The 23,340-nt window shown below is 37.1% G+C and overlaps 1 protein-coding gene across 1 annotated transcript in view; it reads left to right on the forward strand.

Moving 5' to 3' along the window:
• Window positions 1–23,340, forward strand: part of tenm4 (teneurin transmembrane protein 4) — a 218,553-nt gene that overhangs the window by 99,990 nt on the left and 95,223 nt on the right. Inside the window, exons 12-14 of the mRNA XM_061972168.1 lie at window positions 11,164–11,265; window positions 11,689–11,883; window positions 17,650–17,850. Coding sequence (XP_061828152.1) covers window positions 11,164–11,265; window positions 11,689–11,883; window positions 17,650–17,850 — 498 coding nt within the window. The remainder of the gene's footprint in view (window positions 1–11,163; window positions 11,266–11,688; window positions 11,884–17,649; window positions 17,851–23,340) is intronic.

The raw sequence follows: 23,340 nt of genomic DNA on the forward strand, positions 1-23,340 counted from the left end.
TAGAGCTAATGGGAATCGCTCTATTCCGCCTATAAAGCCTTCTGAAAACCTCCATCAAGTTTTTATATACACACTGTAAGTATATATGTAGTATCCAGTAACATTCATAACAACATGTAATATTTACATATTTTATATACACACTGTAAGTATATATGTAGTATCTAGTAACATTCATAATAACATGTGAAATTTACATATTTTATGTGCACACTGTAAGTATACATGCAGTATCTAGTAACATGCATAATAACATGTAATATTTAAATATTTTATATACACACTGTAAGTATATATGTAATGTAGTAACATTCATAATAATATGTAATATTTACATATTTTATATACACACTAAGTATATAAGTAATCTAGTAAGATTCATAATAACATGTAACATTTACATATTTTGTATACACACTGTAAGTATATATGTAGTATCAAGTAACATTCATAATAACATGTAATATTTACATATTTTATGTGCACACTATAAGTATACATGCAGTATTTAGTAACATGTATAATAACATGTAATATTTACATATTTTATATACACACTGTAAGTATATATGTAATGTAGTAACATTCATAATAATATGTAATATTTACATATTTTATATACACACTGTAAGCATATATGTAGTATCTAGTAACATTCATAATAACATGTAATATTTACATATTTTATATACACACTGTAAGTATACAGTATATGTAATGCAGTAACATTCATAATAACATGTAATATTTACATATTTTATATACACACTGTAAGTATATATGTAATGTAGTAACATTCATAATAATATGTAATATTTACATATTTTATATACACACTATAAGTATATAAGTAATCTAGTAACATTCATAATAACATGTAATATTTACATATTTTGTATACACACTGTAAGTATATATGTAGTATCAAGTAACATTCATAATAACATGTAATATTTACATATTTTATGTGCACACTGTAACTATACATGCAGTATCTAGTAACATGCATAATAACATGTAATATTTAAATATTTTATATACACACTGTAAGTATATATGTAATGTAGTAACATTCATAGTAATATGTAATATTTACATATTTTATATACACACTGTATGTATATATGTAATGTAGTAACATTCATAATAACATGTAATATTTACATATTTTATATACACACTGTAAGTATATATGTAATCTAGTAACATTCATAATGACATGTAATATTTACATATTTTGTATACACACGATGTAAGTATGTATGTAGTATCAAGTAACATTCATTTTAACATGTAATATTTACATATTTTATACACACACTGTAAGTTTATATGTAGTATCTAGTAAAGTTCATAATAACATGTACAATTTACATATTTTATATACACACTGTAAGTATGTATGTAGTATCCAGTAACATTAATAATAACATGTAATATTTACATATTTAATATACACACTGTAAGTATATATGTAGTATATAGTAACATTCATAATAACATGTAATATTTACATATTTTATACACACACTGTAAGTATATATGTAGTATCTAGTAACATTCATAATAACATGTAATATTTACATGTTTTATATACACACTGTAAGTATATATGTAACATAGTAACATTCATAACATGTAATATTTACATATTTTATACACACACTAAGTATATATGTAGTATCTAGTAACATTCATCATAACATGTAATATTTACATATTTTATATACACACTGTAAGTATATATGCAGTATCTAGTAACATTCATAATAACATGTAATATTGACATAATTTTGTCACGTTAAGTATTAATTTCACAGACGCTCACTTTCCCTTCGACAACAACAGGACTACTAATCAAGGCAGACTTGATGAGAGAACTGCTCTCACTGGTATTAAGACTGATGGGATGTTTATATCTTCCCTTTTTACATCAACAATTCATCATCATCCTATAGCATTGATTAGCACCCAGAGTGATTAGCACTAGCATTGATTGGCACTAATATTGATTAGTGCTTGCATTGATTGACACTAACATTGATCAGCGCTAGCATTGAATAGTGCTATGATTGATTAAAGATAGCATTGATTAGAGCTAGCATTGATTAGCACTATCATTGATTAGCGCTAGTATTGATTAGCATTGTCATTGGTTAGTGCTAGTGTTGAATAGCGCTAGCATTGATTAGCACTAGCGTTGAGTAGAACTAGCATTGATTAATGCTAGCATTGATTAATGCTAGCATTGAATAGTGCTAAGATTAATCAGCACTGGCATCGATTAGTGCTAGCATTGATTAGCGCTCGCATTGATTAGCACTAGTATTGATTAGCACTGTCATTGGTTAGCGCTAGTATTGAATAGCGCTAGCATTGATTAGCAGTAGCATTGATTAGCATTAGCATTGAATAATGCTACCATTGACCATCGCTAGTATTGATTAGCACTAGTATTGATTAGCACTGTCATTGATTAGCGCTAGCTTTGAATAGCGCTAGCATTGATTAGCAGTAGCATTGAGTAGAACTAGCATTGATTAATGCTAGCATTGAATAGTGCTAGGTTTGATCAGCACTGGCATCGATTAGTGCTAGCATTGATTAGCGCTCGCATTGATTAGCACTATCATTGATTAGCACTAGTATTGATTAGCATTGTCATTGGTTAGTGCTAGTATTGAATAGCGCTAGCATTGATTAGCAGTAGCATTGATTAGCATTAGCATTGAATAATGCTACCATTGACCAGCGCTAGCATTGATTAGCACTAGTATTGATTAGCACTGTCATTGATTAGCACTAGCATTGAATAGCTCTAGCATTGATTAGCGCTAGCATTGATTAGAACTAGCGTCGATTAACGCTAGCATTGCATAGTGCTAGGATTGATCAGCACTAGCATTGATTAGCACTAGCACTTATTAGCACTATCATCAATTAGCGCTATTGGTGATTAGCGCTAGCGTTAGCCATGAAGGTGAGAGAGGTGTCATCCATTCAAGGCAGCTGGGTTTAACAAAAAGCTGCTGGGTCAGAAATGTGCCAACAACACCCGTACTTGCAGACAGAAACAAGCTCCTCCTTCTCCAAGACACGCCCACCAGCCTCTGTGCCAACATTTCAATATTCATGATGAGATATGACACCGGGCGTGTTTGCTTGGCTTGTATTTTCTCCGCGGGGAGCGCGTGGACATCTTCTCTGGTTCCCCAAGCAGGGAGAATGTGATGTCAGCGTTGTGAATATGAATATTCATGAGAGCATGAATATTCATGAGTCTGACTATGAATATGCATATGTAGCTGGCAGTCAGATGTGCTCACCTGAGGGGCAGCAGGAGATGCTGTTGACCTTTAAACAGCTAATGTGCTAACCTAGCATGATGTTAGCATGTAGCTCACATAGCTACGCTAGTGTTGCTAACCTAGCATGATGTTAGCATGTAGCTCACATAACTATGCTAGTGTTGCTAATCTAGCATGATGTTGAAATATAATGTTAGCATGTAGCTTACATAGTTATGCTAGTGTTGCTAACCTAGCATGATGTTCTAATGTAATGTTAGCATGTAGCTCACATAGCTATGCTAGTGTTGCTAACCTAGCCTGATGTTAGCATGTAGCTCACATAACTATGCTAGTGTAGTTAACCTAGCATGATGTTGAAATATAATGTTAGCATGTAGCTCACATAGCTATGCTAGTGTTGCTAACCTAACATGATGTTAAAATTTAATGTTAGCATATAGCTCACATAGCTATGCTAGTGTTGCTAACCTAGCATGATGTTAAAATATAATGTTAGCATGTAGCTCACATAGCTATGCTAGTGTTGCTAACCTGGCATGATGTTAAAATGTAATGTTAGCATGTAGCTCACATAGCTATGCTAGTGTTGCTAACCTGGCATGATGTTAAAATGTAATGTTAGCATGTAGCTCACATAGCTATGCTAGTGTTGCTAACTAGCATTATGTTGAAATATAATGTTAGCATGTAGCTCACATAGCTATGCTAGTGTTGCTAACCTAGCATGATGTTAAAATGTAATGTTAGCATGTAGCTCACATAGCTATGCTAGTGTTGCTAACCTAGCATGATGTTAAAATATAATGTTAGCATGTAGTTAACCTAGCATGATGTTAAAATTTAATGTTAGCATATAGCTCACAAAGCTATGCTAGTGTTGCTAACCTAGCATGATGTTAAAATGTAATGTTAGCATGTAGTTAACCTAGCATGATGTTAAAATGTAATGTTAGCATATAGCTCACATAGCTATGCTAGTGTTGCTAACTAGCATGATGTTGAAATATAATGTTAGCATGTAGCTCACATAGCTATGCTAGTGTTGCTAAACTAGCATGATGTTGAAATGTAATGTTAGCATGTAGCTCACATAGCTATGCTAGTGTTGCTAATCTAGCATGATGTTAAAATATAATGTTAGCATGTAGCTCACATAGCTATGCTAGTGTTGCTAACCTAGCATGATGTTGAAATATAATGTTAGCATGTAGCTAGTGTTGCTAACCTAGCATGATGTTAAAATGTAATGTTAGCATGTAGCTCACATAGCTATGCTAGGGTTGCTAACCTATCATGATGTTAGCATGCCGCTAACATAGCTATGCTAGTGTTGCTAACCTAGCATGATGTTGAAATATAATGGTAGCATGTAGCTAGTGTTGCTAACCTAGCATGATGTTAAAATGTAATGTTAGCATGTAGCTCACATAGCTATGCTAGGGTTGCTAACCTATCATGATGTTAGCATGCCGCTAACATAGCTATGCTAGTGTTGCTAACCTAGCATGATGTTGAAATGTAATCTTAGCATGTAGCTCACATAGCTATGCTAGTGTTGCTAACCTAGCATGATGTTAAAATTTAATGTTAGCATGTAGCTCACATAGCTATGCTAGTGTTGCTAACCTAGCGTGATGTTAAAATTTAATGTTAGCATGTAGCTCACATAGCTATGCTAGTGTTGCTAACCTAGCATGATGTTAAAATATAATGTTAGCATGTAGCTCACATAGCTATGCTAGTGTTGCTAACCTGGCATGATGTTAAAATGTAATGTTAGCATGTAGCTCACATAGCTATGCTAGTGTTGCTAACCTAGCATGATGTTAAAATATAATGTTAGCATGTAGCTCACATAGCTATGCTAGTGTTGCTAACCTGGCATGATGTTAAAATGTAATGTTAGCATGTAGCTCACATAGCTATGCTAGTGTTGCTAACTAGCATTATGTTGAAATATAATGTTAGCATGTAGCTCACATAGCTATGCTAGTGTTGCTAACCTAGCATAATGTTAAAATGTAATGTTAGCATGTAGCTCACATATCTATGCTAGTGTTGCTAACCTAGCATGATGTTAAAATATAATGTTAGCATGTAGTTAACCTAGCATGATGTTAAAATTTAATGTTAGCATATAGCTCACATAGCTATGCTAATGTTGCTAACCTAGCATGATGTTAAAATGTAATGTTAGCATGTAGCTCACATAGCTATGCTAGTGTTGCTAACCTAGCATGATGTTAAAATATAATGTTAGCATGTAGCTCACATAGCTATGCTAGTGTTCTAACCTGGCATGATGTTAAAATGTAATGTTAGCATGTAGCTCACATAGCTATGCTAGTGTTGCTAACTAGCATGATGTTGAAATATAATGTTAGCATGTAGCTCACATAGCTATGCTAGTGTTGCTAACTTAGCATGATGTTAAAATGTAATGTTAGCATGTAGTTCACATAGCTATGCTAGTGTTGCTAGCCTAGCATGATGCTAAAATGTGTAAGCATATAGCTCACATAGCACGCCTCCTTCCTTCCTTTCTTCCTTCCTTCCTCCTTTAAGGATGCTAGCTAGCTGTTAGCAGTGATGAATTTCAATGAAGATTTCCTTCAGGCCTGATTTATTCGGCTGAGACTTCATGGCCGCTCTTTTCTCCCTGAGGACAACAGTCATGAGTCTCCTGCTGAAGGGAATTCAACACGCACCTCTGTTTACCACTCTGATGCTAATTCAAGGCCCGTAAATACTTTTCTAAAGTACATTGAAGTATTTACAGTATTTGCCACAACAATCTAAGTCAAAATGATCCTTGATGTTCGTCAATTGCTAAAATGTTAGCATGCTACCTTTTTGTTAAACTTCAGAGTGAAATATTTTGTTATTTCACATGTTGACTCTTAGTATGTTAGCGTGCTAACATCAGTATGCTAGCTTTTATGCTAATTTTGCGGGTAAAGACTTCGGAGTCAGATATTCTGTTACTTCACGCATGCTAACTGTTAGTATCTTAGCGTGCTAACATTAGCATGCTATCGTTTAAGTTCATTTTGCAGGTATTTGTTGGTGAAGATATTTTTTCTGGCGCACACAAGCCACACTTCATTCGTCGCCATCACAAACACGAGTAAGTTGGCGTGCTAACATTAGCATGCTGGCTTGTCTGATCATTTTGCGGGTATAAACTTTAGAGTCAAATATTATTTCACGCATGCTAACTGTTAGTATTTTAGCGTGTTAAAATTAGCATGCTAGCTTGTCTTCTAGTTTTGCGGGAATATACTTGAGAGTCAAATATTCTATTATTTCACGCATGCTAAGTATTAGTGTAGTAGCGTGCTAACATTAGCGAGCTAGCTTTTCTGCTCATTTTGTGGGTATAGACTTCACAACAAAATATTCTGTTATTTCAAGCATGCTAACAGTTAGTATGTTAGCGTGCTAACATTAGCATGCAGCTTGTCTGCTAATTTTGCAGGAATAGACTTCAGAGTGAAATATTCTGTTATTTCACGCAAGCTAACTGTTAGTATGTTAGCCTGCTAAAATTAGCATGCTAGCTTGTCTGCTAATTCTGTCAGGATAGACTTCAGAGTCAAATGTTGTTATTTTACGCATGCTAACTTAGTATGTTAGCCTGCTAAAATTAGCATGCTAGCTTGTCTGCTAATTCTGTCGGGATAGACTTCAGAGTCAAATGTTGTTATTTTACGCATGCTAACTTAGTATGTTAGCCTGCTAAAATTAGCATGCTAGCTTCTCTGCTAATTTTGTCAGGATAGACTTCAGAGTCAAATGTTGTTATTTTACGCATGCTAACTTAGTATGTTAGCCTGCTAAAATTAGCATGCTAGCTTGTCTGCTAATTTTGTCAGGATAGACTTCAGGGTCAAATGTTGTTATTTTACGCATGCTAACTTAGTATGTTAGCCTGCTAAAATTAGCATGCTAGCTTGTCTGCTAATTTTGTCAGGATAGACTTCAGAGTCAAATGTTGTTATTTTACGCATGCTAACTTAGTATGTTAGCCTGCTAAAATTAGCATGCTAGCTTGTCTGCTAATTTTGTCAGGATAGATTTCAGGGTCAAATGTTGTTATTTTACGCATGCTAACTTAGTATGTTAGCCTGCTAAAATTAGCATGCTAGCTTGTCTGCTAATTTTGTCAGGATAGACTTCAGAGTCAAATGTTGTTATTTTACGCATGCTAACTTAGTATGTTAGCCTGCTAAAATTAGCATGCTAGCTTGTCTGCTAATTTTGTCAGGATAGACTTCAGGGTCAAATGTTGTTATTTTACGCATGCTAACTTAGTATGTTAGCCTGCTAAAATTAGCATGCTAGCTTGTCTGCTAATTTTGTCAGGATAGACTTCAGGGTCAAATGTTGTTATTTTACGCATGCTAACTTAGTATGTTAGCCTGCTAAAATTAGCATGCTAGCTTGTCTGCTAATTTTGTCAGGATAGACTTCAGGGTCAAATGTTGTTATTTTACGCATGCTAACTTAGTATGTTAGCCTGCTAAAATTAGCATGCTAGCTTGTCTGCTAATTTTGTCAGGATAGACTTCAGGGTCAAATGTTGTTATTTTACGCATGCTAACTTAGTATGTTAGCCTGCTAAAATTAGCATGCTAGCTTGTCTGCTAATTTTGTCAGGATAGACTTCAGAGTCAAATGTTGTTATTTCAAGCATGCTAACTTAGTATGTTAGCCTGCTAAAATTAGCATGCTAGCTTGTCTGCTAATTTTGTCAGGATAGACTTCAGAGTCAAATGTTGTTATTTTACGCATGTTAGTATGTTAGCCTGCTAAAATTAGCATGCTAGCTTGTCTGCTAATTTTGTCAGGATAGATTTCAGGGTCAAATGTTGTTATTTTACGCATGCTAACTTAGTATGTTAGCCTGCTAAAATTAGCATGCTAGCTTCTCTGCTAATTTTGTCAGGATAGACTTCAGGGTCAAATGTTGTTATTTTACGCATGCTAACTTAGTATGTTAGCCTGCTAAAATTAGCATGCTAGCTTGTCTGCTAATTTTGTCAGGATAGACTTCAGGGTCAAATGTTGTTATTTTACGCATGCTAACTTAGTATGTTAGCCTGCTAAAATTAGCATGCTAGCTTGTCTGCTAATTTTGTCAGGATAGACTTCAGAGTCAAATGTTGTTATTTCAAGCATGCTAACTTAGTATGTTAGCCTGCTAAAATTAGCATGCTAGCTTGTCTGCTAATTTTGTCAGGATAGACTTCAGAGTCAAATGTTGTTATTTTACGCATGTTAGTATGTTAGCCTGCTAAAATTAGCATGCTAGCTTGTCTGCTAATTTTGTCAGGATAGATTTCAGGGTCAAATGTTGTTATTTTACGCATGCTAACTTAGTATGTTAGCCTGCTAAAATTAGCATGCTAGCTTCTCTGCTAATTTTGTCAGGATAGACTTCAGGGTCAAATGTTGTTATTTTACGCATGCTAACTTGGTATGTTAGCCTGCTAAAATTAGCATGCTAGCTTGTCTGCTAATTCTGTCGGGATAGACTTCAGAGTCAAATGTTGTTATTTCACGCATGCTAACTTTTAGTATGTTAGTGTGCTAATATTAGCATGCTATCTTTTAAGCTAATTTTGCAAGTATTTGTAGTGAAGAGATATTTTTTGGCACACACATCTCACACATCATTCGTCTCACACACACACACACACACACACACACACACACACACACACACACACACACACACACACACACACACACACACATCTGAACTTTTAGAGTTCGACGTTCTTTTCGGACTTGGTCTTCCCTTCAGCGCTCTCCTAGCCGTGCGAAGACAAGCCCGCACAAAAGCGCCATCATGGCGTCTCGCCGCTCGCGTCTCTCTGTGGGCCGTCCCTCTTTGTCTCATCCCGCCCGCCATCCTGGGCGATGATTGAGTCTCCCGAGGAACCACAAACTGCCGCTCGTGTTCCCAGACCTCTTTTGTGCGACACAAGAGATTCTTTGTCTGCCAAAGTTCCGCCTGAAGGGGGCGGGACTGAGAGGTCAGCCTAGTGGGGCTCGATGATGTCTCAGGCTTCCCCTTTCAGAAGTGCATTATTGATGATTGATGGCTGATTGATTGAAACGACAACATAAAAACAAATACTTTCATCAGCGCACACACAGAAAATATCTATATTTTCATTGTTATACTTCAATAATTCTCAGTATTTATGTCAAGTACACACTTGCACGTACAATATGACACACAGTATTTATCCATACAAAACTAGTACATTTACATGAATACTTAATACAATTTATTTATGAAAGATTTACAAGTCATACTTGACTCTTTACATATTTTTACATGTTTTGTATATTTTTGTATATTGTATATTTTTATATTTTTTGTATATTTTTGTGTATTGTATATATATATTTTTTTTAAATAATTTTGTATATTGGATATTTTTATATCTGTTGTATATAGTATATTTGTATATGTTTTGTATATTTTTGGATATTTGTATATTTTTGGTATATTTTTTTGTATATTGCATATATTTATATGTTTATATTTTTTGTATATTGTATATTTCTATATTATTATATTTTTGGTATATTTTTGTATATTGTATATTTTTATATTTTGTGTATTTTTTTGTATATTGTATAATTTGATATTGTTTTGTATATGTTTGTATATTGTATATTTTTATACTTTTGTATATTCTATATTGTTGTATTTTTTGTATATTGTATATTTTTATATTTGTATATTTTTAGTATGGTTTTGTATATTGTAAATTGCATATATATATATTTTTTGGATATTTTTGGATATTGTATATTTTTATATTTTTTGTATATTTCCATATTTTTATATATATTGTATGGTTTTGTATATTGTATATTTTTTTATATTGTATATTTTTATATTTTTTGTATATTTTTGTATATTGTCTATTTTTATATATTTTTTAATAATTTTGTATACTGTATATTTTTACATTTTATATTTTTTGTATATGTTTTTTTGTTGTATATTTTTATATTTTTGTATATTGCATATTGTTGTATTTTTTGTATATTGTATATTTTTATAGTTGTATATTTTTTGTATGATTTTATATATTGTAAATTGTATTTTTTTAAATATATTTTTGTATATTGTATATTTTTATATTGTTTTGTATATTTTTGTATATTGTATATTTCTATATTTTTATATATATTGTATGGTTTTGTATATTGTACATTTTTATATATTGTGTATATTGTATATTTTTATATTTTTGTATATTGTATATTTTTATATTTTTTTGTATATTTTCTATTTGTATGTTTTTTGTATAATTTTGTATATTGTATATCTTTACATTTTTATATTTTTTGTATATTTTTGTATATTTTATATTTTTGTATATTGCATATTTTTACATTTGTGTATATCTTTGTATATTGTATATGTGCATATTTTTGTATATTGTATATTTTTATGTTTTGTATATTTTTGTGTATTGCATATTTTTGTATATTGTATATTTTTATATTTTTTTTATATTTTTGCATATTGTATATTTTTATTATCTACTTAAAAGCGCATAAAAAAATATACCATAAATTTAAAAAAATTCCAGTTACATTAATTTAGTTAGAGCACACACCACAAAAACAGTTTTCCATCAGATGTAATAAATAAGAAGTCATTTTGAAGAAACGTAAATGTTAGAATAGATTCCAAAGAAACAAGGAAAAATATCAATATTATTATTATAATTTTTATTATTATTATTATTATTATTATTATTATTAATAAGGTGATAAAGATGACAAGAGTATTAAAAAGATGATTTGTGTCTCCTGCTAGATTCGGTGGATTCATGTCCAAGCAGCTGTTTTGGGAACGGTGATTGTGTTTCTGGAACTTGTCACTGCTTCCTGGGCTTTAAAGGTCCTGACTGTGGGCGTGGTGAGTTTACTCCTCTTCATCATCATCTTCATCATCACTATTATTATTATTATTATTAGTAGCCATTGTCATTTTCTACTACTGTTACCTTGCTAGCATGTTGGCATCCCCGCCTCCACCCACAGAGACAAAATGAATGGGCAATATTCAAACCTCTCCATATCCCACATTTCTCACCCGATTCCAAGCGTTCCAACATCCACACCCTCCACTCACCTTGGACCATCAAACATTTCACTTGCACTCACATGAGCAGATGACGGCCATAGGGCACTCACATGTATCAGCAGATGACGGCCATAGGGCACTCACATGTATCAGCAGATGACGGCCATAGGGCACTCACACGCATTCCCTAGCAGAATGTTGCCATGTAGTCTTGGTGAAGTCATGAGTCACCTCTTTGCCTGTCTGTCCCTGCAGCCGCCTGCCCGGTGCTGTGCAGTGGTAACGGTCAGTACCGCAAGGGCGGCTGCATGTGTCACAGCGGCTGGAAGGGCTCCGAGTGCCACGTGCCCACCAGCCAGTGTGTGGACGTCAGCTGCAGCGGGCGCGGCGCCTGCATCGTGGGCACCTGCATCTGCAACCCCGGCTACAAGGGCGACAACTGTGAGGAAGGTAGGAGGCCGTTTTGCTTCTCCATGATTCACTTCTTTTAAAGACATTGAGGATGACGGATCTACTGAAGGCAAACTTGATAGCACACACAAAGCACATTTTAGTGAGCAGAATCAAGGAGAGCAAATCATTTAGCACGTCTGTCTTCATGAATATGCAAATTGATAATCAGAACCATGGAAGTACAATCATTAATTTAGCACACGCTGTGTGATTTATCATCTAAGTGACACATTCACCTCCGCATTTGTCAACTGTTGATCTAAAGCCTTCTATTTTTGGTGGTAAATAAAATAAATATAATCTCTAACATGTAACATGAAAATATGTTCCTTAATTGTCTCAACCTGGATAAATAACATGAATATATAAACACACTTTATATACTGCATTACCCAGAAGGCTTAGGTGGGTTGCAGGTGATCTACTAAGACTGTGTGTACAATTGAATACAAGTACTATATAGTGTGTACAAAGCATACAGCTATGTGTACTATTAGTGGGTGTGTTGCAGGTGATCTACTAAGACTGTGTGTACAGTTGAATACAAGTACTATATAGTGTGTACAAAGTATAACAGTGTTTGTAGTATTAGTGGGCGTGTTGCAGTTGATTTACTAAGACTGTAAAGTTGATAACAAGTACTATATAGTGTGTACAAAGTATAATAGTGTGTGTACTATTAGTGGGCGTGTTACAGGTGATCTACTAAGACTGTGTGTACAATTAAAAACAAATACTATATAGTGTGTACAAAGTATAACAGTTATGTGTACTATTAGTGGACGTGTTACAGGTGATCTACTAAGACTGTGTGTAAAGTTGATAACAAGTACTATATAGTGTGTACAAAGTATAATAGTGTGTGTACTATTAGTAGGTGTGTTACAGGTGATCTACTAAGACTGTGTGTACAATTGAATACAAGTACTATATAGTGTGTACAAAGTATAACAGTGTGTGTACTATTAGTGGGCGTGTTACAGGTGATCTACTAAGACTGTGTGTACAAGTAGATACAAGTACTATATAGTTGTTGTTGTTGTTGTTGTTGTGTGTTGTAGTGTGTACAAAGTATAACAGTATGTGTACTATTAGTGGGCGTGTTACAGGTGATCTACTAAGACTGTGTGTACAGTTGAATACAAGTACTATATACCGTATTTTTCGGACTATAAGTCGCAGTTTTTTTTCATAGTTTGGCCGGGCTCCAGTGCGACTTATATATGTTTTTTTTGTTTTTTATAATGCATTTTCGGCAGGTGCAACTTATACTCCGGTGCGACTTATACTCCGAAAAATACGGTAGTGTGTACAAAGTATAACAGTGTGTGTACTATTAGTGGGTGATTTACCAAGACTGTGTACAGTTGATAACAAGTACTAAATAGGAGTGCAATCCATTTAGCACGTCTGTCTTCATGAATATGAAAATTGATCATCAGAACGATGGAAGTACAATCATTAATTTAGCACACGCGGTGTGATTTATCAACTCCGAGCGCTATTTAGCACGTGCTAAGTGACACATTCACAACCAACCCTTAACATTTGTTAACTGTTCAGAGCAATCTACATCGCTCTATTTTGGTTGGTAAAAGAGAGATTATCATCACACTTCAACATCTCTAACATGCTTCATTGCACATGAAAATATGTTCCTTCATTGTCTCACCCTGGATGAATAACATGAATATATCAACACACTTTATATACTGCATTACCCAGAAGGCTTAGTGTCGTAGACAGGAAGAGGAAGTAGGGGTGAGCTACAATAAATAGTTGCTACACGTTGTTGTCGTCTACACAAAGATGTGTTTTATTGGACAGTGGACGTGCGCGTACGAGTGCCGACTGGACAAGACGTGCGCGTACGAGTGCCGACTGGACAAAACGTGCGAGAAAGTGAGGGGTTTTTTTGCAAACTTTGTTTGTAGACGTTGTTGTCGTCTACACAAAGATGTGTTTTATTGGACAGTGGACGTGCGCGTACGAGTGCCGACTGGACAAGACGTGCGCGTACGAGTGCCGACTGGACAAAACGTACGCGAAAGTGAGTTTTTTTTTTGCAAACTTTGTTTGTAGACGTTGTTGTCGTCTACACAAAGATGTGTTTTATTGGACAGTGGACGTGCGCGTACGAGTGCCGACTGGACAAGACGTGCGCGTACGAGTGCCGACTGGACAAAACGTGCGAGAAAGTGAGGTTTTTTTTTTGCAAACTTTGTTTGTAGACGTTGTTGTCGTCTACACAAAGATGTGTTTTATTGGACAGTGGACGTGCGCGTACGAGTGCCGACTGGACAAGACGTGCGCGTACGAGTGCCGACTGGACAAAACGTGCGAGAAAGTGAGGGTTTTTTTTGCAAACTTTGTTTGTAGACGTTATTGTCGTCTACACAAAGATGTGTTTTATTGGACAGTGGACGTGCGCGTACGAGTGCCGACTGGACAAGACGTGCGCGTACGAGTGCCGACTGGACAAAACGTACGAGAAAGTGAGTTTTTTTTTTGCAAACTTTGTTTGTAGACGTTGTTGTCGTCTACACAAAGATGTGTTTTATTGGACAGTGGACGTGCGCGTACGAGTGCCGACTGGACAAGACGTGCGCGTATGAGTGCCGACTGGACAAAACGTACGAGAAAGTGAGGTTTTTTTTTGCAAACTTTGTTTGTAGATGTTGTTGTCGTCTACACAAAGATGTGTTTTATTGGACAGTGGACGTGCGCGTACGAGTGCCGACTGGACAAGACGTGCGCGTACGAGTGCCGACTGGACAAAACGTGCGAGAAAGCGAGGTTTTTTTTTGCAAACTTTGTTGAGGGCACCAAAAGAAGTGAGCCATGAGCGGCAACGTGAGGGTTGGAGCTGGACTCACAACAGTTGCATTTCCATGTCGGCCTTTAAAGATGTTTGTAAATGAAATTAAAAGTGTCGTGTTTGGAATCAAATGTTTGTGACGCTTTAAGTTTGTAGGAGGAAATAACACTGCTGGTACCTGCTGGCGCCACTTGGTACCTGCTGGTGCCAGGAAGTGCCAAGTGAGAAGTGATCGACGTGAAGGTGCTTTCATGCTTCCGTCACCATAGCGACCGTGAGTGACAGGCGCTACGCGGCGGCTAAGCAACGGCACTTCATTGTGCGCCCGCGGCACTCGCCATCTGATGCTCGCCCGCGGGGAGCTGCCATTGACCGGGGCGCACAAAGCCCCGGGCCGATAAGACGGAGGGCGCCATTGTGTTGACGGCTCTCGTTTCAAGATGAAGAATGGCGGCGGGCGGGTGACAAATGGGCTCGGTGACATCCCCGCGTTCTCCCGGAGTCAGCGGTTAGGCCTTTCCCTTTTTTACCTTCCTCGGCGGCGACCTTCAGGCGGCGTGATGAATGGCCAGGAGAGACCTTGCTGTCAGGTCACTGTGATCCCGCCGCCATCTGCTGAGAGGCCAGGGACCTGTTGCCATGGCGACCTCTGCCGCCATCTGCACGCCGCGTTCACAACGGAAGCATTAAAAACAAACGCCGTCTCAACCCGAGCAGGAAGTGCAGCGGCTTGCGGTGATCTACTAAGACTGTTGAATACAAGTACTATATAGTGTGTACAAAGTATACAACTATGTGTACTATTAGTGGGTGTGTTACAGGTGATCTACTAAGACTGTGTGTACAGTTGAATACAAGTACTATATAGTGTGTACAAAGTATACAGTTATGTGTACTATTAGTGGGTGTGTTGCAGGTGATCTACCAAGACTGTGTACAATTAGATACAAGTACTATATAGTGTGTACAAAGTATAATAGTGTGTGTACTATTAGTAGGTGTGTTACAGGTGATCTACCAAGACTGTGTGTACAATTGAATACAAGTACTATATAGTGTGTACAAAGTATACAGTTATGTGTAATTTTAGTGGGTGTGTTGCAGGTGATCTACTAACACAGTGTGTACAATTAGATACAAGTACTATATAGTGTGTACAAAGTATAATAGTGTGTGTACTATTAGTAGGTGTGTTACAGGTGATCTACCAAGACTGCGTGTACAATTGAATACGAGTACTAAATAGTGTGTACAAAGTATACAGCTATGTGTACTATTAGTGGGCGTGTTTCAGGTGATCTACTAAGACTGTGTGTACAGTTGAATACAAGTACTATATTGTGTGTACATAGTATACAGCTATGTGTACTATTAGTGGGCGTGTTTCAGGTGATCTACTAAGACTGTGTGTACAGTTGAATACAAGTACTATATTGTGTGTACATAGTATACAGCTATGTGTACTATTAGTGGGTGTGTTGCAGGTGATCTACTAAGACTGTGTGTACAATTGAATACAAGTACTATATAGTGTGTACAAAGTATACAGCTTAGTGGGCGTGTTGCAGGTAATCTACTAAGACTGTGTGTACAGTTGAATACAAGTACTATATAGTGTGTACAAAGTATAACAGTGTGTGTACTATTAGTAGGTGTGTTACAGGTGATCTACTAAGACTGTGTGTACAGTTGAATACAAGTACTATATAGTGTGTACAAAGTATAACAGTGTGTGTACTATTAGTGGGTGTGTTACAGGTGATCTACTAAGACTGTGTACAGTTGAATACAAGTACTATATAGTGTGTACATAGTATACAACTGTGTGTACTATTAGTGGGTGTGTTACAGGTGATCTACTAAGACTGTGTGTACAATTGAATACAAGTACTATATAGTGTGTACAAAGTATACAGTTATGTGTACTATTAGTGGGTGTGTTGCAGGTGATCTACTAAGACTGTGTGTACAATTGAATACAAGTACTATATAGTGTGTACAAAGTGTGTGTACTATTAGTGGGCGTGTTTGAGATGATTTACTAAGACTGTGTGTACAATTGAATACAAGTACTATATAGTGTGTACAAAGTGTGTGTACTATTAGTGGGTGTGTTTGAGGTGATTTACTAAGACTGTGTGTACAGTTGATAACGAGTGCAGAAGTGTTGCTCATGTTTAAATGAGAAATGTGCACGTGTACCTGTTGTTACCATGGAGACACTCATGTGTGCCCGCTGTCACCATGGAGACACTCATTTACTGCACACCCATGGCTTATAGCTCCTACCTGTGTAGTTTTGAGAAGTTGTGGAACACAAATACAATCATCTTGTCTGGTCTATTAGACGTCCTCCAGCACAGATGTGACATTTGAACAGGACACAGGTGTGCTCTAAGAGAGGCCATGGTGCACTGGAACTCTAAGAGATCAACTCTACAAACTCTAAGAGATCAACTCTAAGAGATGCCATGGTGTACTGCAACCATGCAGACGCTGGAGAAGGAGATAAATGACGAATCAAACTGACAGCAAAAAGTATGAAGTGAGTTTGTGTTGAGTCATCCAGCAGCTATAATGTGTACACTTTACAGACATCTTAATTCCCGACATTACAAATATGTAATCAGTCGCCTGGCTCTTTCTCACAGCCATTTGTTCTTAGCTGTGCCAGTTTCCACAAACCTACTAAATAGAGACATTCAGGTTTGATAAATGATGCTGCGAGTGCTAAATGATTTTATCTGCATCTCCCTCTCTCGTTATGTGTGTGGTAGCAATTAGCACCTATTCTGCGTATCCATGACGACAAGGAACTGTTTTGGTCTTTTAGGAGACTAAATCCTGCGCTCACGACTTTAGTCCATTTGTTTGCTGTCAGGTTTGCTTTAACACACGATCAGACCCTTTAAGAAGTTGTGATCCACGCTGACCGTGTCTTGCAGTGGACTGTCTGGACCCCACCTGCTCGGGCCGAGGCGTGTGCGTCCAGGGCGAGTGTCACTGCTTCGTGGGCTGGGGAGGTTCTGGCTGCGAGAGTCCCAGGGCCTCCTGCACCGACCAGTGCTCCGGACACGGAACATTCCAGGCCGACGCCAACACCTGCAGCTGCGACGCCAACTGGACCGGACACGACTGCTCCGCAGGTGAGGGAACGACTGGAAGTGAGACCATACTTATGTACACTTCATTATGTACATCATTATGTACAGTATGACTGAGACCATACTTATGTAAACATGATTATGTACAGTATGACTGAGACCATACTTATATAAACATGATTATGTACAGTATGACTGAGACAATACGTATATAAACATGATTATGTACAGTATGACTGAGACAATACTTATGTACACATGATTATGTACAGTATGACTGAGACAATACTTATATAAACATGATTATGTACAGTATGACTGAGACAATACATATGTACACATGATTAAGAAAGTCAGGTGTGTTCCACTTGTTGACGCTGCAGTGTGCTCCTCGCCGTTGTTACAACATGAATTGTGTCGCTGCAGTGTTGTATTATGTACTTGGAATGTATCAAACACTCCAAAAAACATCTCAAACCTTCCATCGTAGTTTTATAATAAAAAAAGGGGTACTTAAAGGGAAACTGCACTTGTTTGTTTAGAATTGTGTCTATCTTTCACAATCTTTATGTAAGACAAGAACACATATGGTTGTTTTATGCATTCTAAATCGTAATTTTTTTTAGCAAAAGTCAGCCAACGATGAAACTAATGGGTGTCGATCTATTCCGCCTATAAAGTGCTCTAAAAAACCTCCACCAAGGTTTTATATACACACTGTAAGTATATATGTAGTATCTAGTAACATTCCTAATTACAGGTAATATTTACATATTTATATACACACTGTAAGCATATATGTAGTATCTAGTAACATTCCTAATAACATGTAATATTTACATATTTTATATACACACTGTAAGTATATATGTAGTATCTAGTAACATTCCTAATAACATGTAATATTGACATATTTTATATACACACTGTAAGTATATATGTAGTATCTAGTAACATTCCTAATAACATGTAATATTTACATATTTTATATACACACTGTAAGTATATATGTAGTATCTAGTAACATTCCTAATAACATGTCATTTTTACATATTTTATATACACACTGTAAGTATATATGTAGTATCTAGTAACATTCCTAACAACATGTAATATTTACATATTTTATATACACACTGTAAGTATATACAGTATGTAGTATCTAGTAACATTCATAATAACATGTAATATTTACTTATTTTGATCATTTTAAGTGTATTAATTTCACAGACGCATCACAATGTTCACTTTCCCTTCAACAACAACGAGACTAGTAATCATGGCAGACTTGTTGAGAGACAACATAGACTACGGCGTGGCGAAGTCGGGAGAGTGGAATCTGAGGGTTCCTGGTTCAATCCCCACCTTCTACCATCCTAGTCACGTCCGTTGTGTCCTTGAGCAAGACACTTCACCCTTGCTCCTGATGGCTGCTGGTTAGCGCTGTGCATGGCAGCTCCCGCCATCAGTGTGTGAATGTGTGTGTGTGAATGTGTGAATGTGTGTGTGAATGGGTGAATGTGGAAATAGTGTCAAAGCGCTTTGAGTTCCTTAAAAAAAGGTAGAAAAGTGCTATACAAGTATAACCCATTTACTTTGGGACAAATGATGATCCTGAAACTTCTATTTTTGAGCCTGAATATAAAGAGGATGAGGATGAGGATGTTCAAACTACAAAGTGCGGTCTCCAATTTGGCCGTGAGACGTTACGAGCTGAGTAAAGGAACAACTTCCGCAGAGCAAAGTCAACTCATTTTGCACATCTGACAAACCTGATGCTGCAATGTTGTCGCCATCTTGAGGACAAATCGGGTAATTCGGGTCAATGACTATGAATTGTGATGTGGAACAAACAATTGACTTATACGACCCTCACCAAACAACCTCTTCTAGTCATGGCGCAAAAAAAAAATAAAAAAAAGCATCCAACACAAAATGTCAACACACATAACACAACCTGCTCACTTCACTTTGTGGATATTATTTTAAAAAAAACATCCAATTAAAATGACATCCATTACAAAGCATTATGGGAAAAATGCTCCACACCGATCCATGTTTGGCTTGATATTTCTGATTGATCACACAACTTTAAGAAGGTGCTCACAAAAACATCCAAATCAAAAAATCAGAGTGTAGTGTCAGGAGAAGTTTGTTTTAATACCTGGGCCGTGTGGCATCTCATATTCATTTCTCTCCTCATCCCCGCCCTCATGCAATGCATGCTGGGTAATTGCTATCTTGCTCCAAAGACAAGAAGTGAGGTGTCAGGAGAGCAGCATGCTCTCTGAGAATAGAAAGGACATATTTAGTGTGAAGTAGGAGTTGACTAACTCTGACAGGACTTGTACTCTTAATCCTTGGAACTATTCCCCAAATCTATCACATGCTGTCCACATATTGTGCCAAGGACAAGTCAGAGCTTGAAAACCCTCTTCTGTCCTCAACTTCTCCTCTTTGGGAACGCTTGACCTTCCGATACAAGCGGTCCTGCAGTGTGTTTACTTGTGTGTGATATCATGTGCGATACTGCAGTGTCTTTACTTGTGTGTGATATCATGTGCCATACTGCAGTGTGTTTACTTGTGTGTGATATCATGTGCGATACTGCAGTGTCTTTACTTGTGTGTGATATCATGTGCCATACAAGCAGTGTGTTTACTTGTGTGTGATATCATGTGCAATACTGCAGAGTGTTTACTTGTGTGTGATATCATGTGCGATACTGCAAAGTGTTTACTTGTGTGTGATATCATGTGCGATACTGCAGTGTCTTTACTTGTGTGTGATATCATGTGCAATACTGCAGAGTGTTTACTTGTGTGTGATATCATGTGCAATACTGCAGAGTGTTTACTTGTGTGTGATATCATGTGCGATACAAGCAGGCCTGCAGTGTGTTTACTTGTGTTGGATATCATGTGCGATACTGCAGAGTGTTTACTTGTGTGTGATATCATGTGCAATACTGCAGTGTGTTTACTTGTGTTGGATATCATGTGCGATACTGCAGAGTGTTTACTTGTGTGTGATATCATGTGCGATACTGCAGAGTGTTTACTTGTGTGTAATATAATGTGCGATACTGCAGAGTGTTTACTTGTGTGTGATATCATGTGCGATACAAGCAGGCCTGCAGTGTGTTTACTTGTGTGTGATATCATGTGCGATACTGCAGAGTGTTTACTTGTGTGTGATATCATGTGCGGTACTGCAGAGTGTTTTTTTCTTGTGTGTGATATCATGTGCGACATAAGCAGTCCTGCAGAGTGTTTACTTGTGCGTGATATCATGTGTGATACAAGCAGTACTGCAGTGTATTTACTTGTGTGTGATATCATGTGTGATACAAGCAGTCCTGCAGAGTGTTTGCTTGTGTGTGATATCATGTGCAATACAAGCAGTCCTGCAGAGTGTTTACTTGTGTGTGATATCATGTGTGATACAAGCAGTCTTGCAGAGTGTTTACTTGTGTGTGATATCACGTGCGGTACTGCAGAGTATTTACTTGTGTGTGATATCATGTGCGACATAAGCAGTCCTGCAGAGTGTTTACTTGTGCGTGATATCATGTGTGATACAAGCAGTCCTGCAGTGTATTTACTTGTGTGTGTTATCATGTGCGATACAAGCAGTCCTGCAGAGTGTTTACTTGTGTGTGATATCATGTGTGATACAAGCAGTCCCGCAGTGTATTTACTTGTCTGTGATATCATATGTGACACATGCAGTGTGTTTACTTGTGTATGATATCATGTGCAATACAAGCAGTCCTGCGGTGTGTTTACTTGTGTGTGATATCATGTGTGGTACAAGCAGTCCTGCATAGTGTTTACTTGTGTGTGATATCATGTGCGATACAAGCATAGTGTTTACTTGTGTGTGATATCATGTACGGTACAAGCATAGTGTTTACTTGTGTGTGATATCATGTGCGATACAAGCAGTCCTGCAGAGTGTTTACTTGTGTGTGATATCATGTGTGATACAAGCAGTTCCGCAGTGTATTTACTTGTCTGTGATATCATATGTGACACATGCAGTGTGTTTACTTGTGTATGATATCATGTGCAATACAAGCAGCGTGTTTACTTGTGTGTGATATCATGTGCCATACAAGCAGTCCTGCAGTGTGTTTACTTGTGTGTGATATCATGTGCGATACTGCAGTGTCTTTACTTGTGTGTGATATCATGTGCGATACTGTAGAGTGTTTACTTGTGTGTGATATCATGTGTGATACAAGCAGCGTGTTTACTTGTGTGTGATATCATGTGCCATACAAGCAGTCCTGCAGTGTGTTTACTTGTGTGTGATATCATGTGCGATACTGCAGTGTCTTTACTTGTGTGTGATATCATGTGCGATACAAGCAGTCCTGCAGTGTGTTTACTTGTGTGTGATATCATGTGCGATACTGCAGTGTGTTTACTTGTGTGTGATATCATGTGCGATACTGCAGTGTCTTTACTTGTGTGTGATATCATGTGCGATACTGCAGAGTGTTTACTTGTGTGTGATATCATGTGTGATACAAGCAGCGTGTTTACTTGTGTGTGATATCATGTGCCATACAAGCAGTCCTGCAGTGTGTTTACTTGTGTGTGTGATATCATGTGCGATACTGCTGTGTCTTTACTTGTGTGTGATATCATGTGCGATACAAGCAGTCCTGCAGTGTGTTTACTTGTGTGTGATATCATGTGCGATACTGCAGTGTTTACTTGTGTGTGTGATATCATGTGCGATACTGCAGTGTGTTTACTTGTGTGTGATATCATCCGCCATACAAGCAGTCCTGCAGTGTGTTTACTTGTGTGTGATATCATGTGCGATACTGCAGTGTTTACTTGTGTGTGTGATATCATGTGCGATACTGCAGTGTGTTTACTTGTGTGTGATATCATCCGCCATACAAGCAGTCCTGCAGTGTGTTTACTTGTGTGTGATATCATGTGCGATACTGCAGTGTGTTTACTTGTGTGTGATATCATGTGCGATACTGCAGAGTGTTTACTTGTGTGTGATATCATGTGCGATACTGCAGAGTGTTTACTTGTGTGTAATATAATGTGCGATACTGCAGAGTGTTTACTTGTGTGTGATATCATGTGCAATACAAGCAGTCCTGCAGTGTGTTTACTTGTGTGTGATATCATGTGCCATACTGCAAAGTGTTTACTTGTGTGTGATATCATGTGCGATACTGCAGTGTGTTTACTTGTGTGTGATATCATGTGCCATACAAGCAGTCCTGCAGTGTGTTTACTTGTGTGTGATATCATGTGCGATACTGCAGTGTGTTTACTTGTGTGTGATATAATGTGCGATACTGCAGAGTGTTTACTTGTGTGTGATATCATGTGCAATACAAGCAGTCCTGCAGTGTGTTTACTTGTGTGTGATATCATGTGCGATACTGCAGTGTGTTTACTTGTGTGTGATATCATGTGCCATACTGCAAAGTGTTTACTTGTGTGTGATATCATGTGCGATACTGCAGTGTGTTTACTTGTGTGTGATATCGTGTTT

This window comes from Nerophis lumbriciformis, linkage group LG17 (genome assembly GCF_033978685.3).
Source record: "Nerophis lumbriciformis linkage group LG17, RoL_Nlum_v2.1, whole genome shotgun sequence".
Lineage (NCBI taxonomy): Eukaryota > Metazoa > Chordata > Actinopteri > Syngnathiformes > Syngnathidae > Nerophis > Nerophis lumbriciformis.